This window comes from Dermacentor andersoni, chromosome 2 (assembly GCF_023375885.2).
Source record: "Dermacentor andersoni chromosome 2, qqDerAnde1_hic_scaffold, whole genome shotgun sequence".
Taxonomy (NCBI): Eukaryota; Metazoa; Arthropoda; class Arachnida; order Ixodida; family Ixodidae; genus Dermacentor; species Dermacentor andersoni.
The window spans coordinates 124,240,109-124,259,776 of NC_092815.1; the positions used below are offsets into that span (position 1 = coordinate 124,240,109).

Here is a 19,668-nt window from a genome sequence, read left to right on the forward strand (position 1 = left end):
TTTGAGTAATCAGCTTTGTGGGCTCCACCGCAGAGGCAGCAAGAGTCCGACTCGGCCGAGCAATCACTAGCGGAATGGCTCCCGCCGCAGACGCAACAACGAAGGCTGGATTTGCAACCACCCATGCTGTGACCATAGCGCCAACAGTTTCGACATTGTAATGGACGCGATGCAAGCGGGTCCACTCTGAATATTAGAGGCCAGACTTTTATCTCTGTAGGGCAAGACGTACCTGCAAACGTGGCAATTACTGACTCAGTAGGGACGCGTGTATTGTCCACCATTCTGTTGCACCGGTAAACAGCAATTACTCCCGCCGCGGAGAGCTTTTCTAGGGTCTCTGTCGGACTTAAGGAGGAGTCTACACCACGAACTATTCCCTTAGTGCAGGCAAGATGCGGGGGAATGAAGGCACTCACTTGCATCGATCCAAATGATGAGCACTTAAGTAAGTCGTACACACACGCCTGGTCTGGCGAACGGCAAACAATCCCACCTCTGCCAAACTGTCGCACATCAGTGATGTGCAAGTAGTGATGCGTTGCCGCCTGAAGTTCCGCCTGCACTGCCTTCGGGTTGTTGAGCCGGATGGCTCCTCCATGCAGAGGCACCAGCGCCACAGGAATGCTGCTCACCCCACTACGAAAGAAAGCTTCAAGAGGCATTTTATCAGGTGGTAGCGAGGCCGACCAGGGCGGAGATCGCCCCGAGCCGTCCCCTGGAGAACATTTAGACATTTGTGGCTCTATCGCCGTAGCAGACAATGTAAATTTATCTTAAAACCCTGCTTGGTATCTACAAAGCTGCACTAAATCCGCCCGACACTTAGCCAAAACCCCGAAAGCTCACTGTTGCGATCCCGGCTGCGAGATGCACGAGACAGCTTCCTCAAAGAGGCCGGAGCAAACCCCAATGGAAAAAGAAAGCTTTACCGCACCAAGTACATGCTTCTTCTTCCTTGGTATACCTCGCTTTATAACTGCGCGTTCTAAGGCATCCCGATCTCGCTTCAAACAGTAAGGACCTTCCCTTCGAGTTATAATTTTTTTCTTGCCAGTCACCCGTCCTCTTTCACAACACTTTCTCTTGAACGATCGCTGGTCAGTTCTGTGTAGAGCGCGGGAACAATGCACGTAGATTTGGTTTTCAGCTTGCACTTATGTTATCCGTGTTGTAAAACTGACTTATTGATGATTTCAAGATGCTCCTTTCTTTCAAAAATGGACAGTGACACATGAACAAGAGTGCCGCGATCATATTTGAAATACTTTTGCGCCGGCATATGACAGTACCTTTGCTAGCAGCATTCAAAATACTTTTGTATTGATGCTGTCACTATGGTCTTTATTGCGACAACTTTAACGAAAGATTTAAACCTGAAGGCTGCAGAGTTGTGTTTTACTTAAATTTCGCTACACAGTTCCATTTTGGGAGGAGAGAACGTTCAATGAACTACATGTTTTGTTGCTCGTTTTGTTCTCGCAATATTTAATCCACTACACAGACAAAAACCAGTTCATTTCTCAAGAGCAGCTCGCTTCACCGATGGCTAAAAGCTGACAGCGAGGTTTTAATTTTTTCATCGTTAATTGTAATGTAAACTAAACATGAACCATTTTGATGAGTCACGCTTCACAGTATTTATAAAAAACGTAAAACAGTTGAAGGGTTACCTTAAAGGGACACTAAAGTGAAAAATGATTTCTTCTGCATCAATAAAGTACCATTCTACAACACCAAAAACACCACTCTTGCAACGATAAGACGTTTGGTAAGCCAGAAAAAGCGCAAGAACAAAATACGGGTGGCGACGCCTACTTATGTTCCCGCACCTGGGGGCTGTGACGTCTTGGATTTTGATGGCATCTTCTAGGGCCTACTAATTATATATAGCGGCACAGATTGACTACATTGTGTTCTAAAGGAACTAAATATTAAACATGGCAAGTTTCGGGAACCTTTATTCAGCCAACGCGGCCCAAATGCGAAAACATACTTTGGAATCCCTGACGTCACGCTGACGTACAGGTGCTGGGGTTTCAGCGCGAAATTCAAATACTGATACTTGGACCTTCATTTTCTCATCCAATAATCAAACTATTTTTTTTTTTAAATGACTGCCTGCAGGGTTCTCAAACAATGCTTCATTAGTCTAAACTGATTTATTGTTTCGCTTTAGTGCCCCTTTAAATGGGTGCAAGCTTTGAGCTTCTGCTTTCAGTAGCACTAAAGAAGGCGAAGAAACGGGATAGTTCATCGAGTATGTTCTTAATAGTTTGGGCCTAAAAGCGTTCGAAGAGAGCAGGGGTGGGCATAATCTGTAAATGCTACGCCAAACTTCATTGACATGCTGGCAAGCGTAAGGCTTACGCCTTCCAGGTGAAGCCATATGAGGATGCTGTCAAAGTTTCCTGAGAAAGCTCAGAAGTGCTTTTCACATCGGAGTGCTGCCTCTTCCTTTGTATAATCTGGCACAAGGTTAAAGAAGTTGCAGCCATTGTGATATGAAGGCCACGGAATCAGTGAGCGTGCCCTTGTAAAATTACAGAATTACTTGTGAAATTGCAGAATTAAAGGATGCTTGAAGCTACGCGGCTTCGCGTTCTTACGATGCATGTATTGTACATTGAAATGATGCAGATTTGCATTTACGCATTATCATGATGGTTAGCTTGCTGCATTGCGCCTCACAACTCTGCGAAAGGGGTTATAGGATGTTATAGGGTTATAGGATTGTCCTGACATCTTGTGATCTCTCTTAAAGCGAACAAATATTTTATTTAGGAACAAATCCACTTGCAGGAGCCACATTTGATACTTCTCCTATAATTTTTATTTCTCTCTCTCGTGGAGAGTTTTGTCCAAGGTATTCGCTCGGTAGTCATTCATTTCAGTGAAGAATGAGATCCGTAAAAATATTAACGATATTTCGTCATGGGCAAGATTTAAGATGCGCAGGCCGAAGGTAGACAATCATACGAATCAAATCTGCTCCTTGTTCGAGGTTTTAAGACTCGTCGTCATCGCTGCATCGGACGCAAGACAAAATCAAAACTGCAGTGAGTTCATCATATGAAAAATTCAACATGCTCACCACGATCAAAGAAGTAAAGTTTACGCTGTGTTTGTGTTGAGTTGAATGTGCGCACCAGACAAAGGTGCGTTATCAATGCGATTAGCATTCCTATGGTATTCCGCGCACTTTCCGGAGGCTAAGTGTGTGTCTGTCTGTCTCCAACCCGTTTTCCCGCAAATCCGATTTCTCGATGCTCGCTAGAATCGAACTTGCGCCGAGCGCGGATCGACTTTCCGGTGGCGCTAATAAACGGAACAGTATTTGCATTGGAAAGCAGCGTGCAGTAGAAGCAGTGCAGTGGAGAGGAGCACGGGTTGCATTTTGATCAGCCGATATTGGGACGCGAGATTTCGACCAGCCGAATATACCATCAGAAAATCTTTAAAATTTAGCCCGTGCACATGCTGGGCAGAATCTAATGTATTCATCCGGGTTCCTTAAGGACATCAGCCGGACGCTTTGTACTGGGCATGCGCCGCTTTCCAATGAACGTCTTTCAACCAACGATTGAACGAGCCGTGCCATGAATGCACTGGGTATGTGCTTCTCTACGATGAACCTCCCTCCAACTTCCGTCACTGGGCATTTGGGTGCGGGAAAAAGAGGAAAAAACTCACAGCCATCGCGCGCAACGACGTACCACGCACCTAGGAGGTCATGCGTGGACTTCTTGGCAGCGCTATTAGATGACGCAGCGTGTCCAGAAAGAAGTGCGAGAAAGTAGCCCGGCTGCCGCATGATGTGTTTCTGGGCGCATGCACTGGCGTGCCATGAATTTCGGAGGCCACGCGCAGACTTCGCGGCGGCGCCACTAGATGGCGCAGAGTGTTCTTAAGGAAGCCATAGGGAGGAGTCCAGCGGCAGTGAACGCCTCATCCATAAGGTGTTTCGATGGTGGCAATACATTGTGTCGCTATATTATTTGACTGCGTGCCGTTCACAGCCATCAAAGATAGGCTCTGCCGAACTTTCACTTAACTATTTTCAGAGCGCGGAGCATCAACAAACATTAATTATACATGGAAGGGACTACATAGGCAAAGGTGACAAGTATACACAGCAGTACGTTACATCTATAAATAAAAAATATCAGGTATGCACTTTCTCTAACTGACTATTCACACGTGTACGTGTTTATCTCTATCGGGTGACCACATTTCACCGCCTAACAAATGTTATCGGACAGCGCAGGATGCGCCTGCATGTATCGGAAGTTTCTCGAATGTTATCGATAGTTCCATCCGCTGTCTGTTGTCACCGAACCTTGTATAATCTTAGTTCATGTATGCGCGACGCGAATTGTGTAGAATTTTCAGGAAGACACGCGGGCACCAGCGATTCCTCTGGAACCTTCGATGACTGATGTATAAAAGCCGACGCGCTTGACCCAATGATCAGATTTTCGACGATCGCCGGCTGTGCTCGCTGTTTTCGTAGAGCTTTGAGTGTAGCCTGTTTTTTGGGGCACAGGTTCGCCCAATAAAGTTAGTTTTGCCATTCACACTTTTCTTGCTGTGTCCTCGACCGTCACTACTACGTGACATATTGTGGAGGTGCTAGTTCGTTCATGTACCGGACGCCCCCGACAAGCTGTGATCCAAGTCCGGACCGCAAAGGCAGCAGCAACATCGTCCCGGAATATCGAGCAAGCCGCCGACTGCAACAGCTGCCCCCGGAGAACGGACCTGAGAAGGCCAGAAGAGCGTAGCCAAGACAACACCAATGGCTGCCCCAGTGTCCCCCATTCTGCTGCAACAACCTCAAGACCCACCATCCTTCCATGGAACATCAACTTATAGGGACACTAAATGTTACTATGAAGTCAAATTAAAGTGATAAATCAATGCTCTAGAAAGTCTAAGGCATCAACATAATCGCGAACAGAGCTTTAGTAACCGAGAAATTGAGGTAAATGCATGACACGATTTGAGACCCCCCAGAGGCATTTCGGTACTAGCCCGATTACGAAGGCACTCCTCATCATAATTTGTCACTAGTAGTCAACTACTCATATTAAAAAGATCATTTCACTAGCTTATAAGACGGAAGAAAATGCTACTTGTCTACTTCTGTTTGGTTCTAAAGAAAATAACATTTTGACGTTACCCTTCAGTAGTACGGGTGGTCGAAAGGTTTCGTTTTCGCTCGACTCAGCGCGCTCGACTCTGCGCCGCGTGCGCTTTGGAGTTTCCGTTGTTTCGTTATCGCGTCATGCTGCGCTGGTTCTGCTCGCTCGCGAAACTTGCATTTGGAACAAGCAGCGAAAATGCCACGTCCATGTGATGTCGTGGGATGCGCGAACGGTCCGCGGAACTTGGCTAAGGGCAGTTGCAGCGGCGAATCCAACGTTAGTTGTCACTGTGTGCCAACGAGTGAACCTCTCTCTCGAAGTGGTTAGGTGCCGTACCTCTGCCACAGCGCGTTGGCAAAGACACAAAAAATTGCATTGTGTGCTCGCTGCACTTTCGTCCAGAGGATTACGAGTTCAACGCCGACTTACTGAAGTCGTGTGGAGTGTCTTTCAAAGCAATGCTCAGCCGTAGCGCTGTTCCGTCCGTCTTGCCTGCATTCTCCGAAGCGCAAGAACAACTGCAGGCATTTGTTGTGCGGTATTTGGTTTTTCACGAAGGAAAAGCTAGAAATGTGCGAATCTGTACAGCCATGACATACAGTTGCCGTCGTAGTAGTACGCAACGACGCCGGCAGCGCGAGCCCTCAGCAGCAGGTCACGTTCATCAGTGCTTAAATCGCTGCAGTCGAGCTCAGCTTCGCGAGCCAATGTGCCGTTTCAGGGTCGCCCATTGCAACGAGCGTCAAAGTTGGCGTCATAAAATAAAGACCCAGGTTATCGTCGCACGCTTTCCCGTCCGCTAGCCACCATAGTTCCGCTTTCGCGCTGCTGTCGGCTCGGTCTTGGCTTTGTTTCTGGCCGCGCATTTGCGTTTTGCGCAGAAAAGCCGTAGCGCCGTCTGCGGGCGCCGTTTTACTCACCGACGGCGCAACGTCACTAAGAGATCATGACGTCAGCACTTCTCGATCGGAGGGCAGGCGATTTGAACTGCGCTAGAGGTACGCGGACGCTTCAGAACGCATTGTCTCACAACATAAGTCTCTTCTTCACATGAAACAAGCGTTTCGAGGTTTCTGGGATGGTATTTCAACAGTCCACGTTGACTTAATATTAACCTTTAATGTCCCCTTAAGACCCAGTATCCTGGCCAGAGACCTACGAACGAATCACGTCTTTCAACAACTGGGACTCCGAAGACAAGCTGCGGCATGTATACTTCGCCTTAGAAGATGCCGCTAGAAAGTGGTTCGAGAATCGAGAGTCGACCCTGACAACGTGGGATTTATTCCGTAGCGGCTTCCTGCGGACTTTTACGAGCATGGTGTGCAAGGAAAGAGCCAAAGCTCTGCTAGAATCCCGAGTACAATTACCCAACCAGACCATAGCGATCTTCACTGAGGAGATGACGTGCCTCATCCGCCACGCCGAGCCGAATATGCCTGAGGAGAAGAAGATTCGGTACCTCATGCATGGTGTAAAACGAGAGCTCTTCGCTGGATTGATACGCAACCAGCCCAGTACTGTTGCTGAATTTTTTTCCGAAACAACCATTGAGAAGACACTCGATATGCAGACAAGGCCGTATAATCGCCGAAACTACACTGATGTTCAATCACTCGGTAGCGAAGACATGCGAGATGCCATCAGAGCGGTCGTTCGCGAGGAACTACAGAAGCTCTTCCCTAGGTCGCAGCCTCAAGTTGACTCTATCGCGGACATCGTCAAAGAGGACGTTCAGCGATCACTTGGGTTTACTGAAGTACAACCGTCATCGCCACAGCCCCAGCCGGAAACGATCAGCTACGCCGCCGTCGCCCGCCGTCAAGGTCCGCCTGGGCCACGGAGGAAGGAAACTAAGGAGAGGCCCTGACGTCACTCTTTGTGAAGCAAAAGTGAAGCCGGAATTTGGCGTTGCTCATGGCGATGCTCCGCCTTTTGGGCCACCCTCCTCTCTTGTTTACATCTTTCGCGAAACCACGCCGCGCTGCGCGTGGTGTCGCACGCTCGCGCAACATCTGGCAGAGCAGGGTGCAGGTAACACAGCGCAACAAGACACGGTGACTAACGCAAACCCGCCCACTCAGCGCCTTTGCCACGGCCCGAAACCTACCAGAGCAACACGTGTGAGCGCTCAAAACCATAACAACGCCGCCATTGTGGCCCAAAAGGTGTGGCCATACAACAAAAAAAATAAAAGAGCAGCGAAAAAATGAGGACCTACTACGTCATTTCCGCCACACTTTTCTCCTAGCGCGCGGAGGGGGTAGGGCCTCTCCTTAGTTTCCTTCCTCCGTGGTCTGGGCAATCGCGCCAGGGCCCTGTAACGCCGCAATTCTGTCGTCCACCGTCGCCGCCACCAGCTCGACCGCCCGTCGCCCAGCGCAGCTACCCAAGGAAGACGGACATTTGGCGAGTCCCCGAACACCGCTCGCTCTGCTGTCACTGCGGAGAAGCCGGCCATGTGTACCGCCGATGCCCATACCGCGACTTGGGACTCCGAGGATTCGCCGTCAACGCGCCACGTCCACAGCTTGGGGAGCGCCCACGTGACATCGCCGGCTACCTCACCACCACTCAGTGGGGCTCTCGACGACCGTCCCCGTCCCGTTCGCCCTCACCAGGCCGCCACTTGTGGCCGCAGCGCCGACCATACATACGGTCTGCGAGCCCATACCGGGAAAGTAAAGCAGCAACCGACGGAGGTACAGTTGCTTTTCGTCGAACTGACGAAGATCCTTCGCCACCAACGAAGACGCCGATAATCCTGACTCGACGACATATCAACAAGGCACCGCCATCTCGACGAAGTCTGGAAGCAAAGAATACGCCGACAAAAGACGACCTGACAACGCCACGTACCAGGCACAGGTCAACGCGACGCAGCCGTGATCCGACTCCAAGACCTAACTGCAACGCAAGACAAAGAACCACGGACCTCGACGTGCTTCTCGACGGCCATGCAGTCACCGCCTTAGTGGACACAGGAACCGATTACTCCGTCACGAGTGGACCCATCATCGCCCAGTTGAATGCAGTTAAGACTGCATGGGAAGGCCCTCAAATTCGGAGAGCTGGAGGACATCTAATAACGCCGACTGGCATCTACATGGTAAGAATTACGGTTCATGACCGGACCTACCCTGCCACCTTCGTTATCTTCCAATAGTGTTCACGAGACGTCATCCTCGACCTGGACTTCCTGAACCAACACGGCGCAGTCATCGACCTAAAGTAGAAGTCGATAACGCTGTCGGAACGTCAAGCGATACCACTGGAGAGTTGTCGTAGTCACCATGCCTTGAGTGTGCTCGAAAATCAAGTGAGCATCCCGCCTCACTCCAGCATTGTTATTTCCGTCGGCACCTGTACACCCGCAGACGTAGAAGGCGTCATCGAGGGTGACCAGGGTCTGCTGCTGGATGGATGGATGGATGGATACAACTTTCTTGTACATCCGGCAAGGTATAACGCGACCCGGGCTCAGGACTCCCACGGAGGAACGTCAAGGCCCTGCCTCAACACCGCCTCACGAGCTTGCTGGACTGCCCACATCTGGATTCCGAGGTCTGAGCTGCGCAGAGCGGCGGCCCACCTCGACGACAAGGTCTCCGGAGTAACTGCCATCCCTCCTATAACTACATTGCACTCCCACAGCATGTGTTTGAGTGTTGCTGGTCCTTTCTGGCACAATTTGCTCCTCAACCATAAAATTTACGTCGCAAGAGGGATCGCTCAACTGCACGGAGGGAAAGCGAAAGTGAGGCTGACAAACTTCAGCCAGGAGTTCAAGCGCATCAACAAGGGCACGACGGTAGCGTACATCAAGGAAATTATGGAAACCAGCAATGCGTTTGTCCTCTCGGATTCTGCCGCATCTACACCAACGACCATAGTTCGCGAACCAGACTTCGATATTAATCCAAGTCTTCCCATGATCAAGCAGCAACAGCTCAAAAGTCTGCTCCGACGGTATCCAGACTGCTTTTAGACGTCATCGAAGATTCGACAAACACCAGTCGCAAAGTATCGCATAATAACCGAAGAGTGCGCTCGACCACTCCGCCAGAACCCTTACCGAATTTCGGCGCTAGAACGTGAAGTTATAAGAAAACAAGTCGACGAAATGCGGCGCGACGACATCATCCAGCCATTGAAAAGCCCGTGGGCATCCCCTGTTGTCTTGGTGAAGAAAAAAGGACGGAGCCTTAAGTTTCTCCATCGATTATCGTTGACTGAACGAGATCACAAAGAAGGATGTATACTCCCATGGATAGACGATGCATTGGATCGGCTGTGCAACGCTCAATACGTCTAGTCGATGGATCTCAAGTCTGGCTACTGGCAAATACAAGTCAGTGAGAGAGATAGCGAAAAGACCGCCTTTATCACGCCAAGGCCGCTATTTTGTAGCGATGCCTTATGCCTTATTCCATGCTATTCTTATCATCCACCACACACGGTCGCCTGATCCCGTTGGTAATGTGACCAGACCGTCGCTCTGACCACTGGCCAAGCGCGAAACGCCTGAGAAAGCATAGAATCGGAAAAGGTATCGCTACAAAATACCGGCCCAGATGGCCTCTACGAGTTCAAGATAATGCCATTCGGACTGTGCTCGGCGCCTGCAACGTTCCAGCGCGTCATGGACACGGTGTTAGCAGGATTGAAGTGGCAGTCCAGTCTTGTTTACGTGGATGACGTCGTCATCTTCGCCAGAAATTTCGACGATCACCTCAGGCGGCTTGCGAAAGTACGAGAGGCCATCAAGTCATGAGGGCTCACTCTGAAGCCGCAGAAGTGCCGCTTCGCTTACGATGAGCTTCTGTTCCTGGGCCACGTCATCAGGAAATTTGGAGTCCGCCTTGACCAGCAGAAGACAGCTGCCGTCGCAAAGTTGCAGCAGCCCATCGAAAAGAAAGCAGTGCGTAGATTTCTTGGCATGTGTGCCAACTACCGGTGCTTTGTCAAGGCCTAACAAATGTTATCGCACAGCGCAGGACGCGCCTGCAGGTATCGCTGTCTGTTGTCACCGAACCTTGTGTAATATGATTTCATGTACGCGCGACGCGAGTGGTGTAGAACACTGAGGAAGACACGCGGGCACCAGCGATTCCTCTGGAACCTTCGATGACTGATGCATTAAAGCCGACGAGCTTGACCCGCTGATCAGATTTTCGACGAACGCGACTGTGTTCGTCGCGTTCGTTGAACTTTGAGTGTAGCCTGTTTTTGTGGGCGCAGGTTCACCCAAACAAGTTAGTTTCGCCATTCGCAGTTTTTTTCTATGTGCCCTCTACCGTCACTACCACGTGACACTATTCTTACCTAAATGTCTACAACGTATAGTGATACCGTTTACATAAACCGAAAGCGTATAACCATACAAATAAGTATGTAGCATTTTACGTAAAGAATGATGTATGAAGACGTATCGTGCCTCATATTTTCAGCGTTAGAGCCGCCTTCTAAAACGCACGGGAGGAGGAGGAAGTAAACTTTATTGCTCTAGAAAGAGTAATTCAGCGGTCAGGCCGGATGTCTTCATCTTCTATTGGTTGATGACTATCTCCGGCCTGCATGGTTGGCGCACCTATTCCAACGCACGGGAGCCATATCCGTCTTACACAACCAGAGTATATGATCTATGCTTTTCCGCGCTTGTGCCTAAAATATGCCTTTAGTTTTCCTGAATACTAAAAAAGAAATGTAATTACGATTTCTTGCTTTGCTCGGCATGCAAATCCTGTCACCCAATCGTTTGTTGCTCGCAAACAATAAATACAACGAATCTCGCTCTGGCTACCGACAAACTGCCGTTGATGAAAAATGTCTCGAGGAAACACACTTTTCTACGCCTGGCGGTCTAAATCAATTTAATGTCACCGCGCTGTTAGGCTTTGCAATGGCCCTGATACCTTCGAACGCAAGCTGCGCAATCTTCCCGGAGGTCATAAATAACGTATACACCGTAACACGGTAATTTCACACAATTTAAGAATATTACGTGAAATAACTTAAACAATAGCAGAATTATTTATGTGCTGCTAAAAACGAGCACTTTAATTTTCTTAGGAGTTTAGTGGCGACGTGCTTGCCCAAAGATGGTGACACGCTATCCCTGCTCACGTGCCGCCTAGATTGAAGAAAGAAGAAGCAGCTCCTGATCTCGTGCTGTCCGAGCCACTTTTTCATTCTTGGCTGTTGGTAGAGGACGATTGCACTTAATCTAACGCAGCTACTGCCCAGCAGCGGGGCGCCAAGAAGAATAACGTGACCTCAGGTAAGTACGATGTTGTCGCCTTAGATAGACGCGTAAGTCTGCTGCGGAGGAACACATATTTTGCTATCCTGCTTGTACAACGGATTCGGCGTGTTAACAAGAAGTACCTTTTCTTGGAATACGTAGCACAGTTCACAAGGATAACGCGACAAGCGTTGTCCGAGTTGGTCTCATCGAAAAAGTGACTTGCGCATCGGTTTACGGCGCTAGCCAGAGGTACCGGTTTTTTATGTCATCCTGTGTGTGCTCTTCGCCATCACGCTAGACACGTGTCTCAGGAGTTATAGAAAAAAGACGAGTTTATTCCGGAGGTACCATAATCTAGTACAAGGCCACACAGGCACGCTAACGCCCCGAAGGCGGGCACATGGGTACGTACGAGCAACCTCTGCTTCTCTTCAAATCTTCTGCCAACCGCCTACGTGTGACCCACGCGCCACGGAGGTTTGCCTGTGCACAGCGAGGCTAGCGCTACAGCAGGGGGCGCTAACAATATGCTAACATGTGACCGGAGAACATGGATGTAGTTGGCATAGTCGTGAAATATCGGTCAGAATTATCGCTTGTAATACACAGCTTTCGAAAAAATGAAACGAAGTCGTTGAGCGCGTCACAGCAATGTCTGGACGAGGAGCGCCTAAACTACCTCCCGTTGCATCGGTGCTGCTCGAAAATTCTGGAGAGGTACAGGAACTCGCAGCATGATCACCCTGAGATTTCGACTGCCAGTTGTGCTCCAGGCGTGCGGTGCACAGCAGCATTGCGCAAATAAGCACTTATGGGCTATAGTTGTAATGTCTTCTTTTCACAAACGTTGTATATGCTCAACCAGTGAGTGGCGAAAATGAAAATAAATTGGTTTCCCTAAAACTATTTCTCATTGCCCATCTATGATGGGATACAAGCTGATGCAGTAAGATTCCTGAAAGATTTTGGGACTTTTCAAGATGCCTTTCTAACGGGGCAAGCAGAGCTGACAACCAAATCCTTTTTACGCGGTCGCACTGGTTTGAAGAAAAGCTCATCTTCTCTGCTCCCCGTTTCCATCATCCTTAATGGCTGCCAAGTAATTCAAGTAGCTTTATAAAATTTTATGTATTTCCGGAGTCCCTTGCTTATTTATACCGTACAGTGTGGATCCGCGATAGTTGAGTCACAATCAAGGGCACTACGAAGATATATTTTATTGCTTGGATTTAAGCTCCGTGCGGAATGCATTTTTCTTTGTTCCTTTTATTATTGGCACGAACATCGAGTGACACTCTTGTTTCTTGCGCAGCACTTACGTTTCACCTTCTGAGACGATCGGGGACGAAATTCGAAAATAATCAGAAAAAGAACTAAAATATAGTACATCACAAAATTCATGGGCTTCATTACAGATGTGATTCAGAGCATAAATTTAGTTACAAGTTGAAAAACTGAACTGTCTGAAATAATTTGAAATTATAAATCACTGATTACCGCATACCCAAGCACAGAATCGTAGACTTTAGAGACCCACCACGTGAGCATGACTTTGGCAAAATTCCTGTAAACCCGGAAGTAGAAAGCGAAAGTAACGACGTATATAATGACGTCACACACAAGAAGGTGACATGACACCTAACCAGCTAATTAATGGAAAACAGTTGTCTGGCATAGACTGAACATCTGCCTAGCAGAGCGGATCTGACGTCACTTCCTACATTCTCGCTTCTCCTCTCCCGGCGCGCACCTGCTCTCTCGCTCGCTTGCTCCCAACAGCTGCGCGCGAGCGCTCGTTACACGCTCTGACGTCAGCACCGGAGAGGGAGCATAAGGTGCGCTTCCGGCGCCACTCGTTAAGGGGCAACGCCCCGCATGCTGAAGCCCGCTGCGCTTCCTCCTCGCCTTCCCTCTCTCCTTGCCCGCATATAGTGCTAGGGGAAGAATGTTCGCTCGCTTGACTATAACACCACCAACGCCCAGGTGTGAGTGACACTAAGAGACACGGCCAATTTGGTTCGCAACGATATAAAGGCTTGCAACGTTTTGCACGATATAAAGGCTTGACATTCAAACAGTGTATATTATACGCGAAATTTGGGGTGAGAGAACTGTTTCGCCGCGTGTGTTGTTGGATGCTGTTGACACCTTAACATTAATTAACAGGAGGATAATTTTATTTAAGATACTTATTCTAATCGTCTAATGCACTGAGGCGGCAAGTAACACAATCAAACACATCTATGTAATTTGAGACTGCAAATCGCCTTGAGAAGCTTAATAAAAAATAAAAGAGATTAAAGACTAACTCGTAGAAGGCGAAAAAAAGAAAACGTTCTATAGTACCCTTAATTTCCCACAGAGCTGAATCCTGATATTTGTGGCAGGTTAAGCTTTAACGCAAAAGTAATGTGTAAAACGGTGGGAAAATAGAAACGCTACCAGAACAAGTATATATAAAATTTTGCGTTATACTGTCTGCAGTCGCACCTGAAAAGCGTACTTGCATGTGAGTATTTTTCCGTGCGCTGTAGCCATGAGCACATTACGATTAAGTTTCTCAAAACGAAGCCCGAGCGCAAGGTTTTAGTGAAACAACTCTTTCCGCTCTACGACGGGACTTCGGTTAACGGATTATCTTTCTCTTAATTTGCCTGTGCATACCACAGAACGATGGACCACAGAACAAAGAGCAGTGCGGACCCCGAACAGTGCAGTTCAGCTGGCAACCCGTCGACTAAGAGTCTCAAGGGCTCGACAGACTCTGAGCCAGAGCTGGCGGACAAGCAACCGATGGCTGCCCATGACCCCTCGAAGGGCCATCATGCTCATCACAAATCCGCTGCAGCGACGTCAACCGCGAAGCTGGTGCAACATCCATCTCCGCAGTCCAAGAAACCGGCGGCCGGAGGAAGCGAGCTGACAGACAAGGTGACAGGCACTGGCTGAGTAGTTTTAACCCGTCGCAAGCGGCTTCAGCTTGCTCACTGTGCCCGAAAATAGCACAGCCCTATTTTAGGAGAACAGCGTACGTGTAGGGCGCCGCTACGGATATGCCAGCTCACCGCAGATCACAAAAGACGACGACAGCGTGCTTCGTGGCAGGTTCGCAAAATCTCGGCCCACAAAATTGCAATACGCCTTCCCTCTGTGCTTCCGTGCCCAGAAATAGTGTTCCCTAGGGACGCATTTAAGGAAGCTTCGTTTCCAGCCTGACGTCACGGAAACAAGAGACCGTTAGCTGGCACTTCTTTCATTGAGTTTAGCAGTGTAGTAGTGGTAACTGCATTCTTACGGCATCTTCGGCTGGTCGTTTCAGAGTGCACTAGATCGCACTCGCTAGCAGCGTTGTCTTCGACTAGTCGAAAGAGAACGCGCGCCTTGAGTTCGGCTGTTTCTTTTCGATTGCTTTCCTCCCGCGTCGAGTGGCGAGAGCGTTTCCGCCACGTCATCACAACACAGGGTTGCCTTTGTTGGCGACGGATCACCGTAACCTAGGCCACTGCATGCTAACGTATCAGCGAACACTCGCCTCACCAGCGCATCAACCGTTTCTTCTGGCAGCGTCGGGAACTTTAGCTAGACGAAATCGGACGCTTCCTGTAGTCACACGAATTCGCCTCCGCTATATCCGGCTCCGAGAGCGAGCCACGTGCTTGACTTGCGTGTGTGTTCTCCTGCGTCGAGAAACGCCGGATCTGCTCGACTCTGATTCGGAGGATGGAGGCGACCAGTTGAAGATAGCATTAGATTGTTACCGTCCATTGGGTGTGGCGCTGTTGCAAATGACTAGCGAAGAACAATCGCCACTGGTCATTCTTCAGGTTATTGTTGAATGCGACAATAACTTGTCTGTCATCTTGCGTAATTATAACCGAAAACCAGTGGTTTATGCAGACATATTAACGCGACAGCATTAAGGGCCCCGTGTCGCAAAAAATCCTGCGTCGGCGCCCCGCGGCCAGCGTCGACCGTCGTTTCAGCAAAAATTATTTTGAACCAGGCTACCCAACCACGCAAGGCCTCGATGTAAGGCAAAGGAGTTACTGAACTAATTGAATTTTCAAGGTAAAATACGTCGGAAAAATAGTCAAGTAGGACTTACATATAACCTACAGACATCATACCGTCGGATTGTAATTTGAATATACGAGAAAACATAATTGTCTTACGCGGAATCTCAAAATACACACCCCTTTACAGCGTTTCTACCGTTCATACCGCGGCCATATCCTCCGAGATTTGCGCGCCCGGCGTGCGCAAGTCTCTCAGGCCATAAAGCGGCGCACCCGGTTCCTTACAACACCTCCAAATGCCGCTCACCTACGCCGCACCGCGGCCCGTGCACACAAGAGGCCGTATTTCTACCAGGAAGCTCGCCTTCGTGCATAGCGTTTGCCGCTAGCGTTTCCGTGTAAACATTACGGTTACATAAGATGCAGTTGCCAGGAAGCGTGAAAAGCAGTCAGGGATCTTTGAATGCTATCGCCTTCCACTCTTAAAGACGAAGCTTAAACGTCCTCTAAATTTTTACTGTCTGCATTGCTATCTTTGTTGATTACGTAATTGTTCCTCGGCGAGGAATTACCTTCCTAGCTGTTACGTACAAATTCTCTGAACACCCAATAGGGAGAAGAACTGCAGAACTCTGAATCGTAGTGAGTAGTGTGGCAGGCTGCAGGTTATTCATGGACTAAATGATGCATGAAATGCCCGCTAATAGGTTCTACATTTTATGGCACAAATGGAACACCTACATGCAAATGTAGGTGTTTGCCTTAATTGTAAGAGTAACAGTAACAGCTTGATTATTTTATCAATACTAGATTCTGTGGCTCTCGAAGTGGGTTCTGATGAATTATTTCCTACTTTCTTCATACTGTGACATTCTTTACAATATGCAATCATGGACCGGCCGCAGCAGGGCCAAAATTATCTGGGAATTTGGTGTAGACATCAGGACCACATTGCATATTGCACGTTGCACTGTTACATCTGTTTGTCAGAATATCTGTACTGGTTCATATCTCTGGCAGTCGTCAGTAACAAATTATTTGGCACCGAAATATCTTTCACTTCTAACTTTTTTGCCTTCACGATTTACCATTTGCGTGCAGATACAATCGCATTTCTGTTGTACACTTTCTTTCCCTGGCGCTGCCTGTTTCGAGGCATTCCTTCCGGGAGCAATCACGTGCGAATGTGTGCAAAAACATTTGAACGTTCAATTGCTACTGTTCCTTGCCCTGCCGCGAACCCTTGCGCATGCGCGGTGCTGCATAAGAAAGCTGGAGCGTTGTTTGAGGTGTCAGCATTCAAGGCAGAGTGCACTGGAGTGTCAAAACATTCTCGCGACATAGATGCAAACCGTGTTTGGTGTTGTCTAAGACACAGGCACTGTTTGCAGCAATCGGTGACGTACACAAAACCGTATGAATTTTAGGGAACACTTAACGCCCCGATTCGTTAAAGAACAGTTTTGAACATTCACGGTGCTGAGCGGCTTCCGCTTCTTGCCTGTTATTTAGGAGGAGTCCGCAGCTCTTCAGAAGGACACGAAGGAAGCCGGCAAGGACGTCGTTGACGATGATGAGCCGGCCATAGACCCCCGCGAACCCTTGCCTAACAGGGCCGTCATCGACCGGCGAGTGTCCATGGGCGAGGTGTTACATACGGAGCCTCCGGCACATTTTCTAGGCGTGAGTATTTCGAAATTCTGTCGAGCTCAGCGGGCCCTGCTTTTCGATCTTTAGTCAACATTCTTACAGAAAAAACAGGGATCGTAAACAAGAAGGCAAGGCGATCAAGTCTCTGGAGAAGTCTGCCTGATATTGAATAAATCCGCCCTGAGAGGCAAGCTTGATATCATTTATAAGGATCTCATTCCTGGCGGCCTGACAACTCGGCGTCGAGTCGTGAAAACTGAGTGTGGGAACAGAGATTACTGTTCTCCGTCGCTGGTTGCGAACCACCGACCCAACCCAGCCCGACCCGGCTACGTTTTCGTGGACTTTGCAAAGAACGATACCGAGAGCGATCACAGCCCGTCCCCACCATGCAGGTGGAAATTACGTTTCCGCACGTCATTCTTTGCTTAGTCGTTGCGTTAGCACAGTGCCAAAGGATGAGCATAGTGAATCTAGTGCGCTTTATAACAAGGACGTCCATTGTTTAGCGGCCTTATTACGACGTATCTTTAACCGTTCTCGCACAGACTCCGCCCAGAAACGTTGTCACTGTAGCAAAGTCACGCTTGCCTGCAGGAGACGTCCATTACAATCCGGCACTGCAGTGCATAGCTACAGAGTGTGCTACGCTGCTGTACCGTTGGGTTGCTTTAGGTAACCACAGCACCGTTTCTGAGAAGCCACTGCAAGTTAATAAGTACCCCAAGAGACTCTTTTCGGTGGGTAACGTTAAACTGACGATTGTTACCAGGTTACGCTGTACTTTGCCACAGAGACAGTGCCCGAAGTTCCGAAGTTGATTTCTCGTGTTATTGTGGCAATCTGTTACTCTTCTCGAATGCAAGTTTCATAGCTAGAACAGCTGGCAGGTAGCTGAGTTCTGGTGAGAGAGGTAACCGATGCATACAGGTTTGCGGCATTCGGAAAAGGCGTGGAGGGTGTGCGCGTGAGCGATAATAAGTTTGGTTCTTGTCTGTTTATCTATAGTTTTACTGATTGCTTTGAACTGGGAGGAGAGATCGCTATTCTGTGAGTTTTGTCCATCCCGTGAACATTCGTTGACTCTAACGCCTCGTTCCCGGCGTGTTCCTGCCAGAGTCGTGGCCTCATAACTTTCCCGGCAAGAAACGTATCTCAGTGCACTTGACTAGCGTTCGATCCTCTTTTCTTTTGCAGTGACACTTCATAAGCAACAGATGTCTTTACATCGTGGTCCCTGGCTGTCATGTGCAAGAGCGGCGCGTGATCAAAAGCGAGAAGATAAATTTATTCGAAACGAGAAAGCAAATTTGTAGAAATAAACGGGTTTGTTGGATGCACCACGAGGCTTATGTTCAAATTGCGATACCTCACTCTGGCAGGCGCCGGATTATGGCATCCTGGCCGCTATCATGGAGGCATGTCAGGGTGTCGAGGACAGCGCCATGGAGCAGCTAACCGACCCTCGAGAGCCGATGAGGCACCGTTCCTCCATAGACCGGCGCCTGTCTCTCGGACAAGTACTCCCTACCATACCTGCTCCGAGCTCTCCCCTCAGGAGTGCTTCGCTCGCCGGTGACTATGGCGTGAGTCTCTTTTAATTCGAGCTGCGAGCATATATATATATATATATATATATATATAGAGAGAGAGAGAGAGAGAGAGAGAGAGAGAGAGAGAGAGAAAATATATATAGCAGGGCGAGCTGGTTGGAATTCGTGACAAAGCAGCACCACCTGGGACACTATTGCGAAAAGCTATTACAAGCAGGTTCTATTCCATATCTGCCATTATTAACCTTCCACGATTGTTAAAAGCAAATTATTTCCACGTCTCGGTATGGCGTTGTCTGAGACAGGCATATCTGACGTTGGCAGACATATCTGTCTGCCAACTCTCCTTTGCTGAGAATCCATTTTAGAGGCATTCCTGACCCTCTGCTGCACGCCACCGCAATACCCGACCAGTCACCGCATGCTAAACAAGGGGACGTGGACCAACAGGAGACGCCGGCACCAATCTCCTCAACCGGTTATCTACACGCACTCAGCTAGATCAGTTCCATCGAAACCCTTACCACTTATTCGCGCTTCTCGCGTCCTATAGGCCAATAAGACAATAAAAACTTGTCAAGGTAGGCAATGCTATTCGGTTTGATGGCAAAAAAAAGAGACCTCCTATAAATATATTGGGCTGTTCAAACAACGGGGCTCCGGGTAACCATCCGATGCTTGCGTCGGTGGTTACGTGAATTTGTCGCCAGGAGATCGGAATACAATAAAGATGAAATAGTCTTGCGCCATAAAACCACTCACCAAGAGGACTAGAAGGTACACACCCACAGCACTGCTTGTCTTTTCGGCTTGTTCTTCAAGATTATGCGTTGTTGGAATTAATTTATATATTTACGAAACACCCGAGCGATGGCCTAGGGCTTTTGGTGTTCAGCTCCTGGACATCCACTTGATCAGCCAGTCAAATGTCAAAATTATTTTCGGAGCCGTTGATTTCATCCAGTGATTAAAAAAAAATAGGCAAATAGTGAAATACACAACTTAGCTAAGCTAAGAAACATGGGTGACCGTGACAGGTCAGACACAAAGACCTA

General features: G+C 48.6%; 1 protein-coding gene across 1 annotated transcript; it reads left to right on the forward strand.

Moving 5' to 3' along the window:
- Positions 1–11,313: 11,313 nt before the first annotated feature.
- On the forward strand, positions 11,314–18,400 carry LOC129387567 (uncharacterized). Its single transcript, XM_055076641.1, has 4 exons — positions 11,314–11,427; positions 14,064–14,325; positions 16,923–17,093; positions 18,258–18,400. The coding sequence occupies exons 2-4, from the start codon at positions 14,068–14,070 to the stop codon at positions 18,258–18,260; spliced, it is 432 nt and encodes a 143-aa protein (XP_054932616.1). The 5' UTR covers positions 11,314–11,427; positions 14,064–14,067; the 3' UTR covers positions 18,261–18,400.
- Positions 18,401–19,668: the final 1,268 nt, after the last annotated feature.

Excerpts from the sequence above, each read along its gene's own strand:
- LOC129387567 (XM_055076641.1), top strand. The coding sequence starts at position 14,068 with ATGGACCACAGAACAAAGAGCAGTGCGGACCCCGAACAGTGCAGTTCA. Across the intron at positions 14,326-16,922 it reads GAAGCGAGCTGACAGACAAG|GAGGAGTCCGCAGCTCTTCA; the intron begins GTGACAGGCACT and ends CCTGTTATTTAG.